At 42.5% G+C, this 26,852-nt stretch overlaps 2 protein-coding genes across 2 annotated transcripts in view; one reads left to right on the top strand and one right to left on the bottom strand.

Annotated features, from left to right (window-relative positions):
* AP4E1 (adaptor related protein complex 4 subunit epsilon 1) overlaps positions 1-13,675 on the top strand; it is a 40,133-nt gene extending 26,458 nt beyond the window's left edge. Inside the window, exons 17-21 of the mRNA XM_060755273.2 lie at positions 474-732; positions 2,317-2,871; positions 5,219-5,403; positions 8,849-9,006; positions 10,455-13,675. Of these exons, the coding sequence (XP_060611256.2) occupies positions 474-732; positions 2,317-2,871; positions 5,219-5,403; positions 8,849-9,006; positions 10,455-10,615 (1,318 nt within the window). The 3' untranslated portion in view covers positions 10,616-13,675. The remainder of the gene's footprint in view (positions 1-473; positions 733-2,316; positions 2,872-5,218; positions 5,404-8,848; positions 9,007-10,454) is intronic.
* A 7,669-nt stretch (positions 13,676-21,344) lies between these two features.
* The window catches only part of TNFAIP8L3 (TNF alpha induced protein 8 like 3), a 69,084-nt gene continuing 63,576 nt past the window's right edge, over positions 21,345-26,852 (bottom strand). Inside the window, exon 2 of the mRNA XM_060755276.2 lies at positions 21,345-23,039. Within this exon, the coding sequence (XP_060611259.1) occupies positions 22,477-23,039 (563 nt within the window). The 3' untranslated portion in view covers positions 21,345-22,476. The remainder of the gene's footprint in view (positions 23,040-26,852) is intronic.

The following is a 26,852-nucleotide window of genomic DNA, read 5'->3' as shown; positions in this document are numbered from 1 at the left end:
TTTCTCCCTTTTCTCCTTCCCTCTCTTTTTCCTATGTGCCTTTTTTCTCCTGAATTAAATGAGTGCACACTTCCATATAATCAATTTTAAAGCAGATAACCTGGATTTTTTATGGCAGTGTAGATGGGGCCTGAGTAACTGAAATAAGGAGGTGCTCTTTCTCCATATCCAAGCCAAGGAACCTGTTGTCCGTAGACACCTTCTGGTCATGTTGCAGGTATGGCTACATGGGCACCTTTATTACCTTCCCGTCAAAGCGGTACCTATTGATCTACTCACATTTGCAAGTTTTCAAACTGCTAGGTTGGCATGAGCTAGGGCTAACAGCGGCAGCTCACCCTGACCTGCAGCTTTGAATTGCCAACCTTTAGGTCAGCAGATTCAATAGTTGTGGCAACGCGGTCCCACCTTTTTCTTTCATCTTCTGGGGGGAAATACCAAGTTTTAACCTTCCCAATTACTATTTCCTTTAGGGCCAACAATTTGAAGCTTGAAGGTATTAAGAAACTTTGGGGAAAAGAAGGCTACCTCCCACAAAAAGAAAGCCCAGTGGAAAATGAAGACAGCATCAAATCAGTTCTGCCCACCAGCACAATTCTGGAGAATATTGTCGGTAACTTTCCATCAACGTCTGAGCCAAAAACGCCTGTCCTTTCGGAGGGAGAGAAAGAGAAACAACAACTAGCTTCAACCCTCTTTGTTGGCCTGAGCTCACAAAGCAGCATCAGTCTGGTATGGCAGTTTATTCAAGCATCATAGCAGTGGCCGATTTCAGTTACTTTTAACATTTAATCTAAAACTGTTCTGACCCTTCTGGCTGGTTCTGAAACATAGAGACCAGTTTCAAAAGCTCTGTTGTTTACTTTGGTGCAACCCAAGGTACAAATAATTGATTGGGTTTCCTAATTTGGGATTATTTTTTTTGTCATGTCAGGAGTGACTTGAGAAACTGCAAGTCACTTCTGGTGTGAGAGAATTAGCCGTCTGCAAGGATGTTGCCCAGGGGACGCCCGGATGATTTGATGTTTTTATCATCCTTGTGGGAGGCTTCTCTAATGTCCCCGCATGAGGAGCTGGAGCTGATAGAGGGAGCTCATCCGCCTCTCCCCGGATTTGAACCTGCGACCTGTCGGTCTTCAGTCCCACTGCGCCACCGGGGGCTAATTTGGGATATACCATATATACTCAAGTATAAGCTGAGTTTTTCAGCCCTTTTATAGGCTGAAAAACCCCCCATGGCTTATACTCGAGTCAAGGTTATTTATTATCTTACTCTGTTATTATTTGTATTTTTATTACATTTATTATTTCAATCTATTATTATTATTATTATTATTATTATTATTATTATTATTCCATTTACATTATTTTATGCCATTTTTATTTTTTTTAACATTTATTATTTTACTATATTATTATTGTTATTATTCCACTTATATTATTTCATGCTATTATAATTATTTCTTTAACATTTATTATTTTACTCTATTATTATTATTATTATTATTATTATTCCACTTACATTATTTTATGCCATTATTATTATTTCTTTAATATTTATTATTTGACTCTATTATTATTCCATTTACATTATTTATGCCATTATTATTATTATTATTATTATTATTTCTATTATTTCTATTACATTTATTATTTTAACTGGAGCACTCAAGGGCCAGGGCTTCCCAGTTCTCAGTGTCTATGCCAGAGTTTTTAACGGGTGCATAACAAAAATAAACATTGAGTCTGTTATTATTTGTATTTTTATTACATTTATTATTTCAATCTATTATTATTATTATTATTATTATTATTCCATTTACATTATTTTATGCCATTGTTACTTTTTTACATTTATTATTTTATTATATTATTATTGTTATTATTCCACTTACATTATTTCATGCTATTATTATTATTTCTTTAACATTTATTATTTTACTCTATTATTATTATTATTATTATTATTATTATTATTATTACTCCATTTACATTATTTTATGCCATTATTTAATATTTATTATTTGACTCTATTGTTATTCCATTTGCATTATTTATGCCATTATAAATTATTATTATTATTATTTCTATTATTTCTATTACATTTATTATTTTACTGGAGCACTCAAGGGCCAGGGCTTCCCAGTTCTCAGTGTCTATGCCAGAGTTTTTAACGGGTGCATAACAAAAATAAACATTGAGTCTTGTTGTCACAAATTGTGGGTTAAGGTGAGCTCTAATTCTGAAAACCCTCCCACCTTAATTATTTTTGAGTTCCCATTTTTGAAAGTGTGTTTTCTTTCTTTGTTTCCTAAGATGGGCAAAGGTGACACCGCAACTCAGAAGTTCACAAAGAAATCCAAAATAAGTGAAGCCAAAGCAAACGAGGGACCTTCCAGTGCCCTTTCTCCTCTTGCAGACACACTCTCAAAGAACAAGGAGTCCTTTCAAAACAATGGGCAGCGTGGATTTAGGAAAGCGTCACTGAGCTCTGTTGAAACTCCTGGATCCAAGGTGGTACCTGTCAGGTCTCACTCTCTGCAGGAAGATGGACTAAACGAACGGCTTTTGGACCACAGACTTTCTCAGTCCTCTCTGTTTGCCGATTGTAATATGGAGATCTTTCCTCCTCCTTCAAGTGCCCAGACTGTAGTTCGTAAGCAGCACTCTTTGATGCCTTACTTACCGGACGAAGCGGCTCAATATCCTCATTCAGAAATGACACAACTTTGCTCCGATGAAACTCTGGTTTTGTATTTTTGTAAAGTCTGGCAGGATGATTGTGTTTCGCTGTTTTTGTTTCTGGCCAATAAGAGCAGCAGTGTTCTAAGAGATGCAAGTCTGGAATTGGAGCGCACAGAGCATCTAAAGGTAATAAGGGGCTACTTAGGCGAAGCAATCCCTCGTAGTCCGAGGATGATGGTCCTCCAGGGTCAGTGTCCCGGCGGTGGGTCCGTAGGTGGCTGTGGAGCCCTATTCCTGATCTGCATCTTCTCCCTCAGTGAGAGCATCAGTTTCCAGGTGAAAGGCGGTCCTGGTCAGTGTTGACTTGACATGCCTTTCTCTTGGCGCATTTCTCTCTTTCGCCCTCCAATTGTGCCTCTTCAAATTCTACAGCACTGCTGGTCACAGCTGACCTCCAGCTAGAGTGCTTCCAATTTCTCAGTGTCTATGCCAGAGTTTTTAAGGTTGGCTTTGAGCCCATCTTTCAATCTCTTTTCCTGCCCACCAACATTCAATTTTCCGTTTTTGAGTTTGGAATAGAGTAACTGCTTTGGGAGACGGTGGTTGGGCATCTGGACAACATGGCCGGTCCAGCGGAGTTGATGGCAGAGGACCATCGCTTCAATGCTGGTGGTCTTTGCTTCTTCCAGCACGCTGACATTTGTCCGCTTGCCTTCCCAAGAGATTTGCAGGATTTTTCGGAGGCAGCGCTGATGGAATCATTCCAGGAGTTGCATGTGACATCTGTAGACAGTCCACATCTCGCAGGCGTATAGCAGGGTTGGGAGGACAATAGCTTTATAAGCAAGCACCTTGGTATCCCTACGGATGTCCCGGTCCTCAAACACTCTCTGCTTCTTTTGGGAAAAAGCTGCACTCGCAGAGCTCAGGCAGTGTTGTATTTCAGTGTAAATGTTGACTTTTGTGGAGAGGTGGCTGCCAAGGGAGTGGAAAGGGTCAACATTTTCTAATGCTACACCATTAAGTTGTATTTCTGGCATTGGAGAGGGATTGGCTGATGACTGCTGGAAGAGCACTTTCTTTTTTTTTATGTTTAAAGACAGGCCGGACTTCTCGTAAGCTTTTGTGAAGGTGTTTAGGGTTTAGTGGCTTGTAAGTCTTCTTAATGTGCACAGACGATGTTGTCATCAGCATACTGGAGCTCTATAACAGATGTTGTTGTAACCTTGGTTTTGGCTTTTCAATAAGGGATTACAATCATGTTTATCAGGGGCTTTGCTTTCCCCCTTTAAATGGTAATAATAATAATAATAATAATAATAATAATAATAATAATAATCTTTATTTATACCCTGCTACAACAGTTTCCGATTATTGACTTCAATTAAAGCAGATTCTTGGCTTTCCTTGACATATTCTGCCAGGGTGTGTTTTTCTTCTTCAACTGCATGTTTGACTTGTAATTATTATTATGATTATTATTATGATTACTACTAGCCAGTCACAAGGCTGAATTGAGTATATGGTTGCAGCCTGTATTGGACGAGGTTACAGTACCTCTGAAGACACAGGTTTGCAGCTTGGGAGTGATCCTGGACTCATTGCTGATCCTGAAACCCCAGGTTTTGGCAGGCCAGGAGAGCTTTTGCACAATTAAAGCTTGTGCATCAGTTGCACCCATACCTTGGGAAGTCTGACTTGGCCATGGTGGTCCACGCTCTGGTTACATCAAGAATAGATTACTGCAATTCACTCTACATGGGGTTGCTTTTGAAGACTGTTCGGAAGCTTCAAATGGTCCAACAGGCGGTAGCCAGGTTTCTCACCAGAGCGGCATACAGGGAGCACTCTACGCCCTTGCTACGCCAACTCTACTGGCTGCCAATCTGCTACTGAGCACAATTCAAAGTGCTGGCTTTAGCCTATAAAGCCCTAAACAGTTCTGGCCAAGCTTACCTATCCAATCTCTGTAATCCACCTCGGAGGCTAACATTGTCAGGGGAGGCCCTTACATCGAGAATAGATTACTGCAACTCACTCTACATGGGGTTGCCTTTGAAGACTGTTTGGAAGCTTCAAATGGTCCAACAGGCGGTTCTTCACAAGTGCAACTGGTGAGAACAAGAGACTGGGCCTTGTCTGTGTTGGCCCCTCGTCTATGGAACTCCCTCCCCAGTGAAATTAAATTGACCCCATCTCTCCTAAAAACTAAAAACATGGCTCTGGGATCCAATTTTTGGTCAATAATAGGAGCAAGGCCATAAAAGATTATAAATTAATCTAATGACGACCCATACTAGCCCTGGAATATGATCAGGATTATGTGATTTTAATTGTTGTTTTAACGTTATGCTTTAATTGGTTGGTTTTAATGTTTTTGTTTATTCATTGATGTATATATACATGTGGCATTGAATTGTTCCCTTTGTAAGGCTTCCTTGAGTCCCCTTCAGGGTTGAGAAAGGCAGGTTAGAAGTATAGTAAATAAATAAGTAAATAAATAAATAATTTTTCTTCCCTTTTTAACATATAGATGGTTGAACGTCTTGGCTGTCATTTTGCTACAATAGGAGCTGAAAGCATAGAAAGCTTCCAAACAAGTGTTGAGATGGAGGAACTTTGCTCATCGGTTGTCATTTTGGGTTCTGTCGTTTACCATCTAGAATCGGAAACACGCCTCAGGTTTTCTGTACCTTTAGTCCTGCTGGATTTTATCAGGTAATTCTCTTAAAACAAGTTGATTCATACATAGTTGGAACATAAAGCATCTGTTTCATGTGGAAAGCTCTCCTGTACGCAAATGCACAATATATTGTGTACACACCATACATGTAAACACACCCCATGTACTTTTTGTTGTTGTTATAAATACCCAATTTTCTCTCTCAAAAGCATCTTACAATATAACCAGTGCAATACAATTTAAAACCTAAAAATATACAAATGTTAAAATAGAATTAAATATTATTTGAAATGTGAAATGTTAGGAAGGGGAAGGCTTTTAGGTTTGTCTGTGTACGTATATTGTACGTTGTTGTTCTTTGTGTAAAGGGCATTGAATGTTTGCCTTTTATGTGTACTATAATCTGCTCTGAGTCCCTCCAGGGAGATAAATCAGAATATAAAGAAAGTGTATTATTATTGTATTGTCGAAGGCTTTCATGGCCGGAATCACTCAGTTCTTGTGGGTTTTTTCGGGCTATATGGCCATGTTCTAGAGGCATTTCTCCTGACGTTTCGCCTGCATCTATGGCAGGCATCCTCAGAGGTCTGCTGGAGCTGGGAAAAAGGGGTTTATATATCTGTGGAATGACCAGGGTGAGACAAAAGGCTTTTGTAAGTTGGGCTAGGTGTGAATCTTTTCAACTGACCACCTTGATTAGCATACAATGGGCTGACAGTGCCTGGAGCAAACTCTTCTTGAAAGGTGATTAGATGTCCCTGCCTGTTTTTCTCTCTGCTGTTTTAATTTTAGAATTTTTTAATACTGGTGGCCAGATTTTGTTCATTTTCATGGTTTCTTCCTTTCTGTTGAAATTGTCCACATGTTTGTGGATTTCAATGGCTTCTCTGTGTAGTCTGACATGGTGGTTGTGAGAGTGGTCCAGCATTTTTGTGTTCTCAAATAAAATGCTGTGTCCAGTTTGGTTCATCAGGTGCTCTGCTATGGCTGACTTCTCTGGTTGAAGTAGTCTGCAGTGCCTTTCATGTTCCTGGATTCTTGTTTGGGCGCTGCGTTTGGTGGTCCCTATGTAGACTTGTCCACAGCTGCATGGTATACGGTAGACTCCTGCAGAGGTGAGAGGATCCCTCTTGTCCTTTGCTGAACGTAGCATTTGTTGGATTTTCTTGGTGGGTTTGTAGATTGTTTGTATGTTGTGTTTCCTCATCAGCTTCCCTATGCGATCAGTGGTTCCCTTGATGTATGGCAGGAACACTTTTCCTCTGGGTGGATCTTCATCTTTACTCTTGTGGCTTGTTCTTGGTCTTGCAGCTCTTCTGATGTCTGAGGTGGAGTCTCCATTGGCCTGGAGAGCCCCGTTGAGGTGGTTCAGTTCATCTTGGAGGAGGTGGGGTTCACAGATTCTTTTTGCACGGTCTGCCAAGGCTTTGATGGTGCTTCTTTTTTGACTTGGGTGATGGTTGGAGTTTTTATGTAGATATCTATCTGTGTGTGTGGCTTTTCTGTAAACGGTGTGACCCAATTGTTGATCTGGTTTGCGGATGACTAGGACATCTAGAAAAGGCAGTCTTCCTTCCTTTTCTTTTTCCATAGTGAACTGGATGTTAGGGTGGATGCTGTTAAGATGGTCCAGGAACCTGTTGAGTTCTTCATCTCCATGGCTCCAAATGGTGAAAGTGTCATCCACATATCTGAACCATATAGTGGGCTTTTTGGTTGCTGTTTCAAGAGCTTGTTTTTCAAATTGTTCCATGTAGAAGTTAGCTATGACTGGGCTGAGAGGGCTCCCCATAGCTACCCCATCTTTCTGTTCGTAGAATTCATTGTCCCACTGAAAATAGCTGGTGGTGAGGCAATGGTGAAACAGCGCCGTGATGTCTTCTGGGAACCTCTGGTTGATGAGTGCCATGGTGTCTGCAACTGGGACCATGGTAAATAGAGACACCACATCGAAGCTGATCAATTTGTCGTTTGTATTTAGCTGGAGATTGCTGATTTTTTCAATGAAGTGGGCTGAGTCCTTGATGTAGTGTGTTGTGAGCCCAATGTGGCTTTGTAACTGTGCAGCAAGAAATTTGGCTAAGTCATATGTGGGGGACCCAATGGCACTCACGATTGGTCTGAGTGGGGTGGAGTCCTTATGGATTTTGGGGAGTCCATAAAGCCTGGGTGGAAGGGCTTCCGATTTACATAGCTGCTGTCGTATGTCGAAGTTGATTGAGGAGTTTTTAATTAGGGTCCCCCACATATGGGTCCATGTGGGTCCATGCCTGGCCATGTTCCAGAAGCATTCCCTCCTGATGTTTCACCCACATCTGTGGGAGACATCCTCAGAATTGGAGGGGTCTGTTGGAAACTAAGTAAGTGAAGTTTATATATCTGGAATGTCCAGAGTGGGAGAAATAACAGAAAGGAGAAAACAGTAAAAATGAACAAATTCTGGCTACCAGTATTAAAACACTCTAAAATCAGGATAGTAAATAAAAAGCAAGACTCAAAAAGCAGGGGGATTCCAGACAAGAATCAATCAGGGCCAGCTAACACCTCCCATTATTATTATTATTATTATTATTATTATTATTATTATTATTGCTTCAAAGCCTGGCTGATTGCTGCCTGGCTTTGGGAGGTGTTAGCTGGCCCTCCAACAAAGGATTCCCCCAGGCAGCAACCAGTCAGATTGTGAAACTGCAAGGCCATTAAATGCTAATTAAGGTGGCACATTGCAACATCCACATGTGCCTCAAGCAAACAAGAATTCTTTCTCCCACCCTGGACATTCACAGATATACGAGAACCTCACTTGCCTAGTTTCCAATAGACCTCACAAAACTTCTGAATATGCCTTCCATAGATGTGGGTGAAACATCAGGAGAGAATGCTTCTGGAACATGGCCATAAAACACTGAAAATTCACAACAACCCTATATGCTTTCTGTTTCTGCATTTTATGTGCCTGATGTACTGGAAAGTTTCCCAATGCATTTCCCTAATTACGGTATATATTTATTTAATTTGACCTCATGTGTAAGTCAAGGGCAGATTTGGATGCTTATACCCTATATACTGTACCTTATTTTAAAGGACTCCTGTCCAGCTTGATCCTTTATGACTCTTGGATGTTGGCTTATTTTTAAGTAATGAGCAGAAAAATATTTGTTTAAATTTATTCTTTAAATTAATACCTCAACTGGGTTGTTGTAGGTTTTCTGGGCTATATGGCCATGTTCTAGAGGCATTTTCTCCTGACGTTTCGCCTGCATCTATGGCAAGCATCCTCAGAGGTAGGGAGGATACCTCTGAGGATGCTTGCCATAGATGCAGGCGAAACATCAGGAGAAAATGCCTCTAGAACATGGCCATATAGCCCGGAAAACCTACAACAACCCAGTGATTCTGGCCATGAAAGCCTTCGACAATACAATACCTCAACTGTTTGTTGTTTTTTTTTCTTATATTCTTTGCCAACTTCCTATTCAGGCCAATGAAAATGACCACTGATGAATTTGGAAAGCTGTGGCTGACGGTTTCAAACGATGTGAAGCAAAATGTCAAGATGACGCCCTCTCAGGGATCGTTGCCCGTTATTCTGAACACCTTGCAGCAAAAGCTGAAGCTACATATCGTTGATATCATAGGTAAGTGGCTTGAGGTTTCTTCCATTGCAATCCAGGAATTGTAATTGGTAACTATAGCTTATAATAATTGCTTAAGGTGAGTACCTAAATTTCCTAGTTGACAGATGCAACTGTCTTTCAGGATGCAAAGGTCGACAGCGAGCTACACAATGGTTGGGAGCTTACTCCAACCCGAAAGAGAAAGAGAAGGAAAAGAAAAAGGGGGAGGAAAGAAAGAGGTAGAGAAGGAAGGAAGGGAGGAAGGAAGGAGATGATGAAAGGATGGAAAAAGGGAGTGAAGGAAGAAGGGAAAGAAAGAGAGAAGGAGGGAGGGCAGGAAAGAAGGAAAGATGGAAGGATGGAAGCAAAAAGCGAAGAAGGAAGGAAAGAAAGAGGTAGAGAAGGAAGAAAGGAGAGAAAGAGGGAGGGAAGGAAAGACAATAGGAAGGAAGCAAAAAACGAACGAAGGAAGGAAAAAGGTAGAGAAGGAAGAAAGGAGAGAAAGAGAAGGAAAAGAAAAAGGGGGAAGGAAATAAAGAGGTAGAGAAGGAAGGAATGAGAGAAGGAAAGGAGAGGAGGAAAGGAAAGAAAGGGAGTGAAGGAATAAGGGAAAGAAAGAGACAAAGAGGGAAGGAGGGCAGGAAAGAAGGAAAGACAGAAGGAAAGATGGACAAAAAGTGAAGGAAGGAAGGAAGAAAAGAGGTATAGAAGGAAAAAAGAGAAAGAGAAGGAAAAGAAAAAGGGGAAAGAAAGAGGTAGAGAAGGAAGGAATGAACGAAGGAAAAAAGGAAAGGAAGGAAAGAGAGCGGAGGAAGGAGGGAAAGAAGGAGAGAAAGAGGGATGAAAGGAAAGACAATAGGAAGGAAGGAAGCAAAAAGTGAAGAAAGGAAGGAGGAAGAGAAGGAAGAAAGGAGAGAAAGAGAAGGAAAAGAAAAAGGGGAAGGAAAGAAAGAGGTAGAGAAGGAAGAAAGGAGAGAAGGAAAGAAGGAAAGAGGGAACGAAGGAAGAAGGGAAAGAAAGAGAGAAAGAGGGAGGGTGGGCAGGAAAGAGAAAAGGAAGGATGGGAGCAAAAAGCAAAGGAAGGAAAGAGGTAGAGAAGGATGAAAGGAGAGAAAGAGGGAGGGAAGGAAAGACTGAAAGAAGGATGGAAGCAAAAAGCAAAGGAAGGAGGAAGAGGAGGAAGAAAGAGGGAGGAAAAGAAAAAGTGGGGAAGGACAGAGGTAGCGAAGGAAGGAAGGAGAGAAGGAAGGAAGAAAAGAGAAGGAAGGAAGGAAGGAAGGAGGGAGGGAGGGAGGGAGGGAAGGAGCAAAGGAAGGAGGGAAAGAAAGAGAGAAATAGGGAGGGTAGATTGACCACAGAAACACGTGGTGGGTACAGCTAGTAATAAATAATATTAATAATAATAATAATAATAATAATAATAATAATAATACTTTGTGGGAATATGATTTTTTTTTCTCCTGCTTTAGGTAATGAGGGAATAGCGTCGTGTCAGCTGCTTCCATCAGTGCCATGCTTGCTCCATTGCCGTATCCACGCCGGCATGTTGGCGCTATGGTTCCGGTCCCCTTGCTCGGCTCTTCCGGACTGTTTGCTTTATCAGTGTCAAAAGGCGATGGAAGAATCCTGAGTGTGTTGCAGTGCCTCCTTTTTGGAAAATCTCTGAATGCCAAGGAAGATTTATGCGGTTTTTGTACAGGGTTTGATCGAAGCTTCTCCGGAGCAGAGTTACACAAGAATAAACTCTATGGACACGAGGATTTAAGGTGGTTCTCCTGCCCTTTGCTCCAGAAAGAGCTCAGGATCAGTCAGTCCCTGACGAGGGACTAAAAGTATGGGTCACGTCTTATGCAACATGAGTGTTTCCTATTTATTCCCATTCATAGGAGCAGCACCACTTGAATTCCTTCACTTACTTGCAGGAATATTCTCAGTTAAGAACTTTCCTTGAAACAGCATCGCCATAGACGAGAGTTAGAGGAATGCAAGGTGCTAACTGTTGATGCAACTGACATTCAGTTATAGGATATCTATAGGATTGTCCCATGCCTGCTGGCTATGGTTTGGTTGTACGAGGGTTGAATGAAAAGTAATGCCTCCACCTTCGTAACTCCTCAACAGATGGCAGTACTGGTATGCAGCAGGTACTGGCTTGTTCAGTAGACTCTCCCCTACAGTTCCATTTTGGCAGGAAGCCTTAGCAGAAAAAGTAATGCCTCCAATATCATAACTCCTCAACAGATGGCAGTACTGGTACGCGGCTGGTACTGGCTTGTTCAGTAGACTCTCCTCTACAGTTCCATTTTGACAGGAAGCCTTAGCAGAAAAAGTAATGCCTCCAGTATCATAACTCCTCAACAGCTGGCAGTACTGGTATGCGGCAGGTACTGGCTTGTTCAGTAGACTCTCCTCTACAGTTCCATTTTGGCGAGAAGCCGTAGCAGAAAAAGTAATGCCTCCAGTATCGTAACTCCTCAACAGATGGCAGTACTAGTATGCGGCAGGTACTGGCTTGTTCAGTAGACTCTCCTCTACAGTTCCATTTTGGCAGGAAGCCTTAGCAGAAAAAGTAATGCCTCCAGTATCATAACTCCTCAACAGCTGGCAGTACTGGTATGCGGCAGGTACTGGCTTGTTCAGTAGACTCTCTTCTACAGTTCCATTTTGGCGAGAAGCCGTAGCAGAAAAAGTAATGCCTCCAGTATCGTAACTCCTCAACAGATGGCAGTACTGGTATGCGGCAGGTACTGGCTTGTTCAGTAGACTCTCCTCTACAGTTCCATTTTGGCAGGAAGCCTTAGCAGAAAAAGTAATGCCTCCAGTATCGTAACTCCTCAACAGGTGGCAGTACTGGTATGCGGCAGGTACTGGCTTGTTCAGTAGACTCTCCTCTACAGTTCCATTTTGGCGGGAAGCCTTAGTAGAAAAAGTAATGCCTCCAATATCGTAACTCCTCAATAGATGGCAGTACTGGTATGCGGCAGGTACTGGCTTGTTCAGTAGACTCTCCTCTACAGTTCCATTTTGGCGGAAAGCCTTAGCATTGAACGGTTGTGTTGTTAAAGTGCGACGTATGGAACCCTGCGCAGGTGGTCGGTCAATGCGACTTAAGCAATGTGCAGTCATTGAATTCTTGACAGCAGAAGGTGTCACCTCAACATCTTTAAACTTACTCGCCCAGTGACGCACAGTACTCACATCAACACAGCCACCATAAACAGCTTGCATTCTCTGATGAATATCCTTCAGGGTGACACCTTCTACTGTCAAGAATTCAATGACTGCACGTTGCTTAAGTCGCATAGACAGTCTGCACCTGGTTCCATACTTCGTACTTTAACAACACAACCGTTCAATGCTAAGGCTTCCCACCAAAATGGAACTGTAGAAGAGAGTCTACTGAACAAGCCAGTAGCTGCCATATGGTAGTACCACCATCTGTTGAGTAATGAAGGTGGAGGCATTATTTTTCATTCAACCCTCGTAGGTTACTGGCATGAACAATCCGTGGGAGCACCTCAAGAACATAGCTGCTTGCACCTCATGAAAGGAATTGCCTAGTTTTTGTGACAAGATGTTTACTCATCATGTGAGTATTAATATTAATAATAATTTTACATAATATTCATAAATATTATTTGTGAATGCAAATTGAGGCTACCAGGAAGTTATTCTTTGCCAACTTCGTTGCCTATCAGAAGTTGGCTTTTAAAATGCAATACCTCAATCACAGAGCTAAGTGTGTTGGGTTGCTGTGAGTTTTCCATATGGCCATGTTCCAGAAGCATTCTCTCCTGACATTTCACCCACATCTATGGCAAGCATCTTCATATCCTTCACAGCTTCTGAGGATGCCTGTCATAGATGTGGGCGAAATGTCAGGAGAGAATGCTTCTGGAACATTGCCATAGACGAGAGTTAGAGGAATGCAAGGTGCTAACTGTTGATGCAATTGACACTCAGTTATAGGATATCTATAGGATTGTCCCATGCCTGCTGGCTATGGTTCGATTGTAGGATACTGGCATGAACAATCCATGGAAGCATCTCAAGAACGTAGGTGGTTGCACCTCATGAAAGGAATTGACTAGTTTTTTTGTGACAGGATGTTTTACTCATCACTTGAATATTAATATGATTCATAATAATATTAAATAATATTATTCATAAATATTATTTGTGAATGCAAATTGAGGCTGCCAGCAAGTTATTGGTTGCCAACTTCGTTGCCTATCAGAAGTTGGCTTCTAAAATGCAATACTTTAATCACAGAGCTAAGTGTGTTGGGTTGCTGTGAGTTTTCCGGGCTGTATGGCCATGTTCCAGAAGCATTCTCTCCTGACGTTTCACCCACATCTATGGCAGGCATCTTCATATCCCTCACAACATCTGAGGATGCCTGTCATAGATGTGGGCAAAACGTCAGGAGATAATGCTTCTGGAACATGGCTATACAGCCTGGAAAACTCACGGCAACCCAGTGATTCAGGCCGTGAAAGCCTCCGACGACACACTAAGCGTGTTGGTTTGCGGCATGTAAACATGCAAGGCCTTTCATCTAGGAAGCTTCTCTTGCTGTGCCTCACAGTCATTCATCCATAGCTGGGCTTTTATGGTATACCAGCCATTGACCTTGATGATATAATTGCATAAAGATGTGCTTGCGCAGCTTGTGCCGCCTCGCCACAGATCCTTTGGTCTTCTCTTCTTCGAACAGGCTGTTTTTTGTGCGACCTTTTTGCTTTTCTATCTCTTGTGTTTCATCTCATGTTTCTGATGCCATTGTTTTCCGTGGATGAGGAGAGCTCTTGCAATCCCAGACACATTGCTGGAGCTCACTAGTCAATATGCAAAACATAGTGCAAAGTAATTAATTTTAAAAGGAAAATACTGTCATTTGGGAAAATGAAGCAGCTTCAGCCACGGCTTCTCTAGGTGCCTTGGTTTTTAGGCCTGTTTCTGAAGTTAATTGGGAGTTTTGTCGTCAAAGGCTTTCATGTCTGGAATGGCTGGGTTGCTATGGAATTTCCGGGCTGTATGGCTATGTTCCAGAAGCATTCTCTCCTGATGTTTCACCCACACTTTTGGCAGACATCCTCAGAGGTTGTGAAGTTTGTTGGAAAGTAGGCAAGTGAGGTTCTTGTATATCTGTGGAATGTCCAGGGTGGGAGAAAGAATTCTTGTCTGCTTGAGGCACATGTGAATGTTGCAATGTGCCACCTTAATTAGCATTTAATGGCCTTGCAGTTTCACAGTCTGGCTGGTTGCTGCCTGGGGGGATCCTTTGTTGGGAGGGCCAGCTAACACCTCCCAACAAAGGATTCCTCCAGGCAGCAATCAGCCAGGCTTTGAAGCAATAATAATAACAATATAATAATAGGGAAAGCAGCTTTTCTAACATAAATCTATTCACTCAAAAAAAAATTAAATCACAAGTGTTTACTTTTATCTATCTATCTATCTATCTTATCTATCTATCTAATAATAATAATAATAATAATAATAATAATAATAATAGCTCATCTTTCGTGCCCCTACTTCTTCTTTTATTGCCTTTTTGTTCAATTGGGAAGTGTCCGACATGTGATCCAATTCAACAGCCAGCAGAGTGTCTGCTGTGGACTCATCTTGTTATGTTTCAAATAATAATAATAATAATAATCCAGTTCTTGTGGGTTTTTTTCGGGCTATTTGGCCATGTTCTAGAGGCATTTCTCCTGACGTTTCGCCTGCATCTATGGCAAGCATCCTCAGAGGTGAGGTCTGCTGGAACTGGGAAAAAAGGGGTTTATATATCTGTGGAATGACCAGGGTGAGACAAAGGACTTTTGTAAGTTGGGTTACAAATAATAATAATAATAATAATAATAATAATAATAATAATAATAAGGATTTAAGGATCGAACTGCAAAGACTTTGGCACAAGCCAGTAAAGGTGGTTCCAGTGGTGATGGGCACACTGGGTGCAGTGCCTAAAGACCTTGGCCTGCACTTAAACACAATTGGCGCTGACAAAGTTATCATCTGTCAGCTGCAGAAGGCCACCCTACTGGGATCTGCATGCATTATTTGCCGATACATCACACAGTTCTAGACATTTGGGAAAGGTCCGATGTGTGATCCAATTCAACAGCCAGCAGAGTGTCTGCTGTGGACTCATCTTGTTGTGTTTCAAACAATAATGATAATCCAACAAATGCTCAGTTCAGCAAAGGACAAGAGGGATCCTCTCACCTCTGCAGGAGTCTACCGTATACCATGCAGCTGTGGACAAGTCTACATAGGGACCACCAAACGCAGCGCCCAGACACGCATCAAGGAACATGAAAGGCACTGCAGACTACTTCAACCAGAGAAGTCAGCCATAGCAGAGCACCTGATGAACCAGCCTGGACACAGCATATTATTTGAGAACACAGAAATGCTGGACCACACCAACAACCACCATGTCAGACTACACAGAGAAGCCATTGAAATCCACAAGCATGTGGACAATTTCAACAGAAAGGAAGAGACCATGAAAATGAACAAAATCTGGCTACCAGTATTAAAAAACTCTAAAATTATAACAGCTAAACAACAGAGAGGAAAAAAACCAGGCACAGATTAACACCTCCCAGCAACAGATTTTCCCAGACTCAGGCAGGCCTTCAAATGCTAATGAAGGTGATCAGCTAAACATTAACACCTAACTGCAGCAGGGAAGAGCTCCTTGCCCCACCCCAGCCATTCCACAGATATATAAACCCATTTTTCCTACTTCCAACAGACCTTCTCAACCTCTGAGGATGCTTGCCATAGATGCAGGCGAAACGTCAGGAGAAATGCCTCTAGAACATGGCTCCATAGCCCGAAAAAACCCACAAGAACCTAGTGATTCCAGCCATGAAAGCCTTCGACAATACAATAATGATAATAATAATAATAATAATAATAATAATAATAATAATAATATATCACACAGTCCTAGACACTTGGGAAGTGTCTGACGTGTGATCCAATAGAACAGCCAGCAGAGTGTCTGCTGTGGAGTCATCTTGTTGTGTTTCAAACAATAATGATAATAATAATGATAATAATAATAATAATAATAATAATAATAATAATAATAATAATAAATCACACAGTCCTAGACACTTGGGAAGTGTCTGACGTGTGATCCAATACAACAGCCAGCAGAGTGTCTGCTGTGGAGTCATCTTGTTGTGTTTCAAACAATAATGATGATAATAATAATAATAATAATAATAATAATAATAATATATCACACAGTCCTAGACACTTGGGAAGTGTCTGACGTGTGATCCAATACAACAGCCAGCAGAGTGTCTGCTGTGGAGTCATCTTGTTGTGTTTCAAACAATAATGATAATAATAATAATAATAATAATAATAATAATAATAATATATCACACAGTCCTAGACACTTGGGAAGTGTCTGACGTGTGATCCAATACAACAGCCAGCAGAGTGTCTGCTGTGGAGTCATCTTGTTGTGTTTCAAACAATAATGATAATAATAATAATAATAATAATAATAATAATAATAATAATATATCACACAGTCCTAGACACTTGGGAAGTGTCTGACGTGTGATCCAATACAACAGCCAGCAGAGTGTCTGCTGTGGAGTCATCTTGTTGTGTTTCTAATAATAATAATAATAATAATAATAATAATACTTTATTTATATTCCACCACCCTCTCCACAAAGGGGGCTTGGGACGGCTAACGTGAGGCCAAGCCCAAAGGTACAATACAACAAAATAAAATACAGACTGCAGGCAACAAAAATTACATCAGAATAAAATATGTACAGTAGCAAAATAACACAAATAAAGCAAATTAACACAATATAAAATTGAACAGAATGGGCAGGCCCAATGTACGAAGTAAAATGATAAAACTCTGGATGAGGTAGGAATAGAAAATATGTAATTGAGGGGAGCCCATAAAGGATAAACAGTGGGGTCGGCTTTCAGTTTAGGACGGGGGAAAGTGCATCATCTGGACAACACTATAGATGGAGCAGACAGAAATGGGATAAATGGTCACTCTCCAAAGGCACATCAGAACAGCCAAGTTTTCAGGTTTTTCTTGAAGGCTGCTAAGGTGGGGGCTTGCCTAATCTCACCAGGTAGTGAGTTCCAAAGGCCATTAAATGATAATCAAGGTGTCCAATGACAACATTCACACGACTCCAGCAGACAAGAGTTCTTTCTCTCACCCTGGATATTCCACAGATATATAAACTCAATTTTCCTAGTTTCCAACAGACCTCACAACCTCTGAGGATGGCTGCCATAGATGTGGGTGAAACGTCAGGAGAGAATGCTTCCGCAACATGGCCATACAGCCCAGAAAACTCACAGCAATCAAGTGATTCCGGTCACGAAAGTCTTTGACAACACTTGTTTGATAGTTCTTCTGTCCTTTGGGAATCAATTCTATGGAGGAACATAGGAATATGGGGGGATGCTATGTAAGAGCTGAACAACTGTGTGTATTTTCAAATATTTAATTGAAAACAATGGTAACACTCCCAACTCTTGGTATTTGTTTCTGCAATGCAAAATGTATAGGAGAGAGTTCCACTGAAATTGCGAGTGACACTCCACATTTACTTTCCGATTTATAAAGTCTTAGAATCTGGCTGCGAACAGTATTGTTTTTTAATGTATGTGTGTATTTATTTAACGTATGTGTTTGTCAACATTACCTACTTGTGCATTAAAAAAAGTACTTCTCAAACCAAATTCTCTTACACCTGAAGCAACTTACAGTATGTTCACAAGTCACTTTGGACACAATGCGTGCCAGCTGAACTGCTGACCTGAAGATTGGGTTGCTGACCTGAAGGTTTCTGGTTCGAATCCGTGAGACGGGGTGAGCTCCTGTCTGTCAGCTCTAGCTTGTGGGGACATGAGAGAAGCCTCCCAGCTAACACATCCAGGTGTCCCCTGGGCAACGTGTCTGTAGACGGAAAATTCTCTCACACCAGAAGCAACTTGCAGTATGTTCTGAAGTCACTTTTTACATAATGTGTGCCAGCTGAACTGCTGACCTGAAGGCTTGATGACAATCTGTTGGGAGTGATTTGATTGTGCTTTTCCTGTATGACAGGGAGTTGGATTCGATAGCCCATGTGGTCTCTTCCAACTCTATGATTCCAAGGCGTGCATTACCATGACGATTAAGGCATAGTGGTTCTTTTATTGGAATTTAAAGCAGTTCAGGGATTGCTTACTCTCAAAGCAACAGTATCCAAGATTCTGGACCGGGAAGATACATACGAGGGTTGAATGAAAAGTAATGCCTCCACTGTTGTAACTCCTTGACAGGTGGTAGTACTGGTATGCTCCAGGTACTGGCTTGTTCAGTAGACTCTCCTCTACAGTTCAATTTTGGCGGAAAGCCTTACCATTGAATGGTTGTGTTGTTAAAGTGCGAAGTATGGAACCCTGCGCAGTCTGTCAATGTGACTTGAACAATCTGCAGTCATTGAATTCTTGACAGCAGAAGGTGTGACCCCAAAGTTGATTCATCAGAGAATGTAAGTTGTTTATGGTGATTGTGTTGATGTGAGTACTATGCGTCATTGGGAGAGAAAGTTTAAATATGTTGAGGTGGGAACATCTGACTTGTGTGACCATAAAAGAGTTGAACGTCCTGTGACAACAACCACTGAGTTTCACAAGCAACACATTGACAGATTGATTCAGCATGATCGCCGTATCACTCAGAGAGAAATTTCAAGCATAATCAGCATTTCACAAGAATGTGTGGGTCACATTATTGCTTTGCTTGGCTATCAGAAGATCTGTGCATGATGGGTCCCCAGGATGCTGATGCCTGAAATGAAAGCGCACAGACTTGAAGCTTCAGAGACTGGATCTTACCACCGTACGGTATCATCCATACACTCCAGATTTGGCACCACCTGATTTCCATCTATTCCCGATAATGAAAAAAGATGTGCAGGGACATCATGATGCTTCTGATGAAGACGTTGAGAGAACTGTGTGATAGTTGCGGAAACAGAGTGTCAACTTCTTCCGCGACGGCTTCAGAAAACTTGTTCATCATTGGCAGAAATACAGGGTGAGGCAGCATAACTTCCTTTTTTCAAAACTTAATAAAACACATTGTATGAATTAGAATTTTTTTTTATAATGTAGGTGCATACCTAAAGTTTTGTTTTATGTAGCTTTGAAGATCAAATTAGGTAGGTGACGTCCCGCATTCTCCATACACTGAGTAAACCGATTTCTGGCGTTTATCCTGACTCTTGTTAGCATCACAGGCGTTATGTTGGCAATTTCTTCCTGAATGTTGGTCTTCAAATCTTGTAGGGTCCTTGGACGGTTCACATAAACACGAGATTTCAAAAAACCCCATAGAAAAATATCACAAGGGGCCAAATCTGGAGAGCGGGCTGGCCACTCCAAATCCGCTCGAAAAGTAGGTCTCAATGGCAAAAGCACGCTCCACTGTTCCAACGCATTATGGCGACTGAACTGTGTCAGGACAAAACTTTATACTCCCGCCTCTCGAACGAGACCACTACGTCTTCAACCGACTGAATGGCGCACGTTTTAAAAAAGGAAGTTATGCTGCTTCACCCTGTATATCCAATTGTCTGGTGATTATGTGGAAAAGTGAATAGTGGTAGTTAAAGAGCACATTCTAAGGATTATTTCTGTGTTTGATTTATTAAAATATTCCCATCCAAACCCAAGTAACGAAGGTCGAGGCATTACTTTTCATTCAACCCTCCTTTTTTAGAAGGATGCAAACGGGGACAGTAGAGATGATGAAATTCTGGAAGACTGTGTTGCTTGATCACAAGTCATTTAATGGATCCTTTATGATAATACAACACACACGCTTTGTGTCTGACTCAGACGCGACTGATATTTTGGAACGGGTTGTTGAACATTGTGAACACACCGATATAAAAGTAAACACAGAATATACATCAGATACCAGTATGAGGGATGCATATGAGTTCCCCTCCCACTCCGTTCGTAAGGCTCTCAAGTCCTATATAAATATCAAGAGAAAGATATTTTACTAAAAGTAGCACAAGTTCAAATACCAAGAAGAGAAAGATGTTAACATCTTCCTTTCCCTTCCTGTATTCTTCCAAATTCCCCAGTAGCCCCTTTTGTCCTTTCCTACCCAACTTCTATGGGAATGGACTTACTGAAAGCAATGGTGTAAGGTCTTGGTAGGATGGAGAATGGCCAGTAATAATAACACAACTGCAATTTAGCAGCACATGAATATGAACACAAGCAGGCACCCTCTCCCTCCTTCAGAGTAGTTACAAACAAAAGATTCCATTTATTTCTAACTATTTTGTGCCATGACTTCTTCAAGGACATGCTTTTGTTGATGTAAAGCAGTGTTTCTCAACCTTTTTAATGCCTCGACCCCTGAATACACTTCCTCATGTGGTGGTGGCCCCCCAACCATAACATTATTTTTGTTACAACTTCATAACTGTAATTTTGCTACTGTTGTGAATAGTAAGGTAAATATCTCATATGCTGGATATATTTTCATTCACTGGACCAAATTTGGCACAAATACCCGATATGACCAAATTTGAATATTGGTGGGGTTGGAAGGGATTCATTTTGTCATTTGGGAGTGTAGTTTCTGGGATTTATAGTTAATTACAAAGGGCGCTTTTCCCCCACCTTGAAGGGACACAAGACTTTCTCCAGCCTTGCACACTCTCCAAATTTGGCACAAATACCCAAAATGCCCAAATTTAAATACTGATGGAGTTGGGGGGATTGATTTTGTCATTTGGGAGTTGTAGTTGGTGGGATTTATAGTTAATCTACAAAGGGCGCTTTCCCCCCATCTTGAAGGGAGGAAGGAAAGAGAGAAGGAAGGGAGGATGAAAGAGTGTAAAGGGATGGAAGGAGGGAGAAAGAGAAAGGGGAGGGAGGAAAGAGAGAAGGAATAAAAGACAAAAGGGAAGGAAGGAAAAGGGAGAGGGGAGGAAAGGAGGAAGGAAGGACGAAAGTGAGTGGGAAGGAGGGAGGGAGAAAGAGAGAGGGAAGGAAGGGAGGGAGGGAAGGAGAAAGGAAAGAGGAAGGAAGGGTGAAAGAGGGAAGGAAAGAAAGGGAAGGAAGGAAGGAAGGAAGGAAGGAAGGAAGGAAGGAAGGAAGGAAGGAAAGGGAAGGAAGGGAGGGAAGGGAAGGGAAGGGAAGGGAAGGGAAGGGAAGGGAAGGGAAGGGAAGGGAAGGGAAGGGAAGGGAAGGGAAGGGAAGGGAAGGGAAGGGAAGGGAAGGGAAGGGAAGGGAAGGGAAGGGAAGGGAAGGGAAGGGAAGGGAAGGGGAAGGGGAAGGGGAAGGGGAAGGGGAAGGGGAAGGGAGGATGAAAGAGTGTAAGGAAGAATGGAAGAAGAGAGAAAAGAAAAGGGGGGAGGAAAGAGAGAAGGAAGGAAGGAAAGACAAAAGGGAAGGAATGAAGAGGGAGAGGGGAGGAAAGGAGAAAGGAAGGACGAAAGTGAGTGGGAAGGAGGGAGGGAGAAAGAGGGAGGGAAGGAAGGGAGAGAGGGAAGAAGAAAGGAAAGAGGAAGGAAGGGTGAAAGAGGGAAGGAAAGAAAGGGAAGGAAGAAAGGGATGGGAAAGGGAAGGGGAAGGGAGAATGAAAGAGTGTAAGGAAGAATGGAAGGAGAGAGAATAGGAAAGGGGAGGAAAGATAGAAGGAAGGAAAGGAAGGAAGGAAAGACAAAAGGGAAGGAATAAAGGAAAAGAGGGAGAGGGGAGGAAAGGAGGAAGGAAGGAAGGATGAAAGAGTGAGAGGGAACAAGGGAGGGAGAAAGAGGGAGGGAAGGAGAAAGGAAGGAGGAAGGAAGGATGAAAGGCTGGAGGGAGTGGAAAGAGGGAGAAAAGGGAAAGGGAGGAAAGAGAAGGAAGGTAAGCAAAGAAGGAAAAAGAGGGAGGGAAGAGGGAAGAAAGGAAAGACGAAAGGGTGGAGGGGAAGGAGAAAGAGGGAGGGAAGGCGTAAAGAAAGAGAGAAGGAATGAGTGATAGGATGGTGAGAGAGAGGAGGGTCTGAGAAAAAAGCCCAAGGGGCCCGCATCCGGTGTTATTTATGTTTGAAAATGGAGGTTTTTATGCCCTCCCTGCCTCCAAGACATTCATCATAACCATCTTATGGCTTCATTCTTCTGCAGCATGAACGGAGTAAGTCTTTTGGCTTGACGTAGATCTTTCACTCCTAACTACATGGCACTGATGAGATCATGGGTATGTAATGTCCTTTGCCCTTCACAAACTATGTCCTTAAATATCTTGTTTCTTTGTTGACTCGATTGTGGATCATTTCTGCATTCTACTAATAGCAAGTGATTTGGAATCAAGAGTTTCTGTTTTGGGGTTGTATAAAGGAGCCCACTCTCATGGGTTTGTTTGCGTTGACTTTCCGTTGTCAGCTCTCACTCAAGTCTTTTGTTGTTAAGGCCAGTTTCAAAGGACTTTCTCATCAAGGAGTTTGTTGATCCCGTCGCAGATTTTTTTGAGGTGCGGCCGACATTCGGCATCAAGGCTATAGAGGGCGGTGAGGAACTCCACGTTTGAAAAATGGTCGAAGACGTGGTTGATCCGCGCGTGAGACCTGGCCGTCAGGTGCCGCTCTACAAGTTCGTGCACAAGGTCTTTGCATTCCTTCAGGATTTCGGAAAGAACGTTTTTGTCGAAGGTGTACTCCACTTCGTAGAAACTGACAATCGTCATGGCGGCTTGGTTCAGCTTCTTGCGGAACTTCTCCACGATCTCCAGCTCTTCGGCGTTGAACTGGTTGTTTCGGTAGAGGATCCCAATCTTGACGGCAACTTTGATCAAGTCCTTCATGATCTTGTGCGCTTCCTTCTTGTTTTTCATGTGCTCTATCGTCACTTTGTATAACTCGTCAAAGATTTCGCTGCTGGTGTCGTCGATCAGCATGTTGGCCACTGTCCGGGTGGCCATTTTACTCAAGATCTTCTTTTGGGCTTGAAGCGCAAGGCTCTTGGAGCTGAAATTTTCAGGACCTAAAACGAGAAGCAGGGATGGAAGTGACGAAGAATGGAGAGAAATGGGTGGGAGAAGAAAAAACAGAAGTAAATTACTTGTAGTGAGTATTTTCACAACTCAAATTATGACTTATTGCCTACAATTCTGTTAATGTGAAATGGACAACATGATACATTCTCATCCTCCTCATTTTTGAAATGCAAAGTAACCTCTGCTACAAGTTGGGCTAATGTTGTCCCTCCAGATATTGGATTGCATCTCCCAGCATCCCGCATCCTTAACTATATGGATGGAAAGTGCATTGGAAGGTCCTTAAATTCCCCATCCCACTTACACCTGTTGATAAACTCTACAAGCTAGCTGGCATTGCCCCAACTAATGCTTGCATCAGAAAGTTGCTGCCAACTGCAAGAGAAATAAGGTTGAACACTGTGAAAGCCACCCAATGTATGACTCTCAGCCTCCTCCCAGTTGACTTAAATCAGTACTCTCAACTTTCCTAATGCTGCAACCTCTTAATACAGTTCCTCATGTTGTGGTGACCCCCAACCATAACATTATTTTCACACACACACAAATATAGTATCATAGATTTGAAAGGGACCCCTAAAGAAGGACAATTCTATATTGCATGTTCCAGAGTAGACAAACCAGACAATCTCCACATCAACACTGACAAAGAAACAACAAGAAATACTGTTTATCCACAAGCAGAAAAACATTACCTATATTAGAAACCAACACTTTCTCATTACTTTATTTTCCAGATCACCAGACTGGGCCACGGCAACGGCCTGGCAGGGGACAGCTAGTATCTATGTAAATAAAAATGTAATGTTTGTTTGTGGGATTAACATAAGTCAAAAACCACTGGGCCAATTGTCACCAAATTTGGACACAATACACCTACTACCCAAAGGAGTGGCCATCACAATACACCTACTAACATAACACAATAGCATATCCACACTCTCTTCTGGACTACAGCTCCCATCATCCCCTAGACCAGGCCCTTTAGGAGAGGAGGATGATCGAAATGCACTACTTCCAAGATGCAAGCTTTCTTCTCCTTGGATTTCTTCAAGAGCATCCCAATCCCTCCATATTTCCAATTTCCTATTCCTGGACTGCAACTCCCAGCAATCCTCCAGTTAGATAGAGTAGATGGAGATAGATAGGTAGGTAGGTAGAGAGATCTATCAATCAGGAAGACTGCTGGGAGTTGTAGTCCAAGAATTGGTAGAGAAGGAAGAAAGGGGAGAAAGAGGAAGGGAAAGACAGGGGGGGGAGAGGAAGAGAAGGAAGGATGGAGAGAAGGAAAGAAAAAAAGGGAAAGAAAGAGAGCGAAGGAAGAGAGAAAGGAAGGAAGGAAGGAAGGAAGGAAGGAAGGAAGGAAGGAAGGAAGGAAGGAAGGAAGCTTGGTCATAGCAACGCGTGGCGGGTACAGCTAGTTAACAATAAAAACACTTTATGTAGGTGGTGAGAACTGGGTATGACTGGACCAAACTGGAGACTGCTATTATAGGTTCTTGTGGGTTTTTTCGGGCTATAGGGCCATGTTCTAGAGGCATTTCTCCTGACGTTTCGCCTGCATCTATGGCAAGCATCCTCAGAGGTAGTGAGGATGCTTGCCATAGATGCAGGATGCTTGCCATAGATGCAGGCGAAACGTCAGGAGAAATGCCTCTAGAACATGGCCCTATAGCTCGAAAAAACCCACAAGAACCTAGTGATTTCAGCCATGAAAGCCTTCGACAATACACTGCTATTATAGTTTGCTATGTGCAAATATGTGGAATTCCTAGACCAAACGCTGGGCGTCACTGTTGCTTTACACTTCAATGGCAGGTAACAACATTGGCCATTCCTTAAAAAACTAAAAGCCAAAGCCACAGGATGTCCAGCTTCCATCTGTCTTAGGCTACAGCTCCTCTGGTTCTGTGGGATGGAGCTGATGGAACTGTAGTCTAGGTAGGACACCACGTTGGGGAAGCCTTCAAGAGAATACCAGGGATGGCGAAAGAGTGGTTTGTCAGCCTCGTGGGACTCCTGGGTTCCCAAATTGTGGCAAAGCTCCTCAACTCACATTAAAGAAAAATCCTGAATTTTTTTAGATAGATTGAAAACCATTTTAAATGCCTAAAACCACCTCACTGAGCAAAATCAAGCCAAGAAATGATGTGACGCAATGCCAAAAAGGTAGAGAGATGACTGTATTTCAAAACATAGCGAGGACATTGGTGTCCAAACTAAAGTCTTTCCCAGCCCAACTTGAAGACGTCAGGGACTCAATAAGCCCTCTTCTCTTTGCAAAATATAATGGCTCACCATTGAGCCGGTTTGCTGTCTCCTTAAAACGCATCTGAGATTATGACATTGGGCGTAAATTCCAATATCTGGAGGGACACATTAGTTGTAGTAGGCAACATCGGCAACCCACCCAAGATACCCAAGTGCAACAAACCAATGTTCATATTACATCCATTTATATGATGTGCAGAGCCCTCTGGTAGTATAGCGGGTTAAACCGCTGAGCTGCTGAACTTGCTGACCAAAAGGTTAGTGGCTCAAATCTGGGGAGTGGGGTGAGCTCCCGCTGTTAGTCCCAGCTTCTGCCAACCTAGCAGTTCAAAAACATGCAAATGTGAGTAGATCAATAGGTACCTTTTCTGCAGGAAGCGCTCCATGCAGTCATGCCGGCCACATGACCTTGGAGGAGTCTACGGACAAGGCATTAGACTCAAGTATATATATAAGCGAGCCCCCGGTGGCACAGTGGGTTAAACTGCTGAGGTGCTGAACTTGCTGACCAAAAAGTCAGCAATTCGAATCTGGGGAGTGAAGTGAGCTCTTGCTGTTAGCCCCAGCTTCTGCCAACCTAGCAGTTCGAAAACATGCAAATGTAAGTAGATCAATAGGTACCGCTTCTGCAGGAAGGTAATGGCGCTCCATGCAGTCATGCTGGCCACATGACCTTGGAGGAGTCTACGGACAATGTATTAGACTCCAGTATGTGTGTGTATATCTATATCTATATCTATATCTAATTGACCCCTTCAGTGGCACAACAATTTAAACTGCTGAGCTGCTGAACTTGCTGACCAAAAAGACAGCAGTTCAAATCCAGGGAGCGGGGTGAGCTCCCGCTGTCGGCCGCAGCTCCTGCCAACCTAGCAGTTCGAAAACATGCAAATGTAAGTAGATCAATAAGTACTGCTTCTGCAGGAAGGTAATGGCATAATTGACCCCTCCAGTGGCACAGCAGTTTACACTGCTGAACTGCTGAACTTGCTGACCAAAAAGTCAGCAGTTCAAATCCGGGGAGCGGGGTGAGCTCCCACTGTCAGCGCAGCTTCTGCCAACCTAGCAGTTCAAAAACATGCAAATGTAAGTAGATCAATAAGTACTGCTTCTGTGGGAAGGTAACAATGCTCCATGCAGTCATGACCTTGGAGGCGTCTCCGGACAAGGCGTTAGACTAAAGTATATATATATGCGAGCCCTGGTGGCACAGTGAGTTAAACTGCTGAGCTGCTGAACCTGCTGACTGAAAGGTCAGCAGTTCGAATCTGAGGAGTGGGTGAGCTCCTGCTGTTCTGCCAACCTAGCCATTCGAAAACATGCAAATGTGAGTAGATCAATAGGTACCGCTTCTGCGGGAAGGTAACATCACTCTAGGCAGTCATGCCAGCCACATGACATCAGAGGTGTCTATGGGCAACGATGGCTCTTTGGCTTAGAAATTAAGATGAGCACCAACCCCCAGAATTGGACACAACTAGACTTAATGTTGAGCCCTTGGTGGCACAGTGGGTTAAACCGCTGAGCTG

This window comes from Anolis sagrei, chromosome 9 (genome assembly GCF_037176765.1).
Source record: "Anolis sagrei isolate rAnoSag1 chromosome 9, rAnoSag1.mat, whole genome shotgun sequence".
Taxonomy (NCBI): Eukaryota; Metazoa; Chordata; class Lepidosauria; order Squamata; family Dactyloidae; genus Anolis; species Anolis sagrei.
Note: the sequence above shows the minus strand (reverse complement) of the source record. Positions and strands in the feature narration are given on the sequence as shown.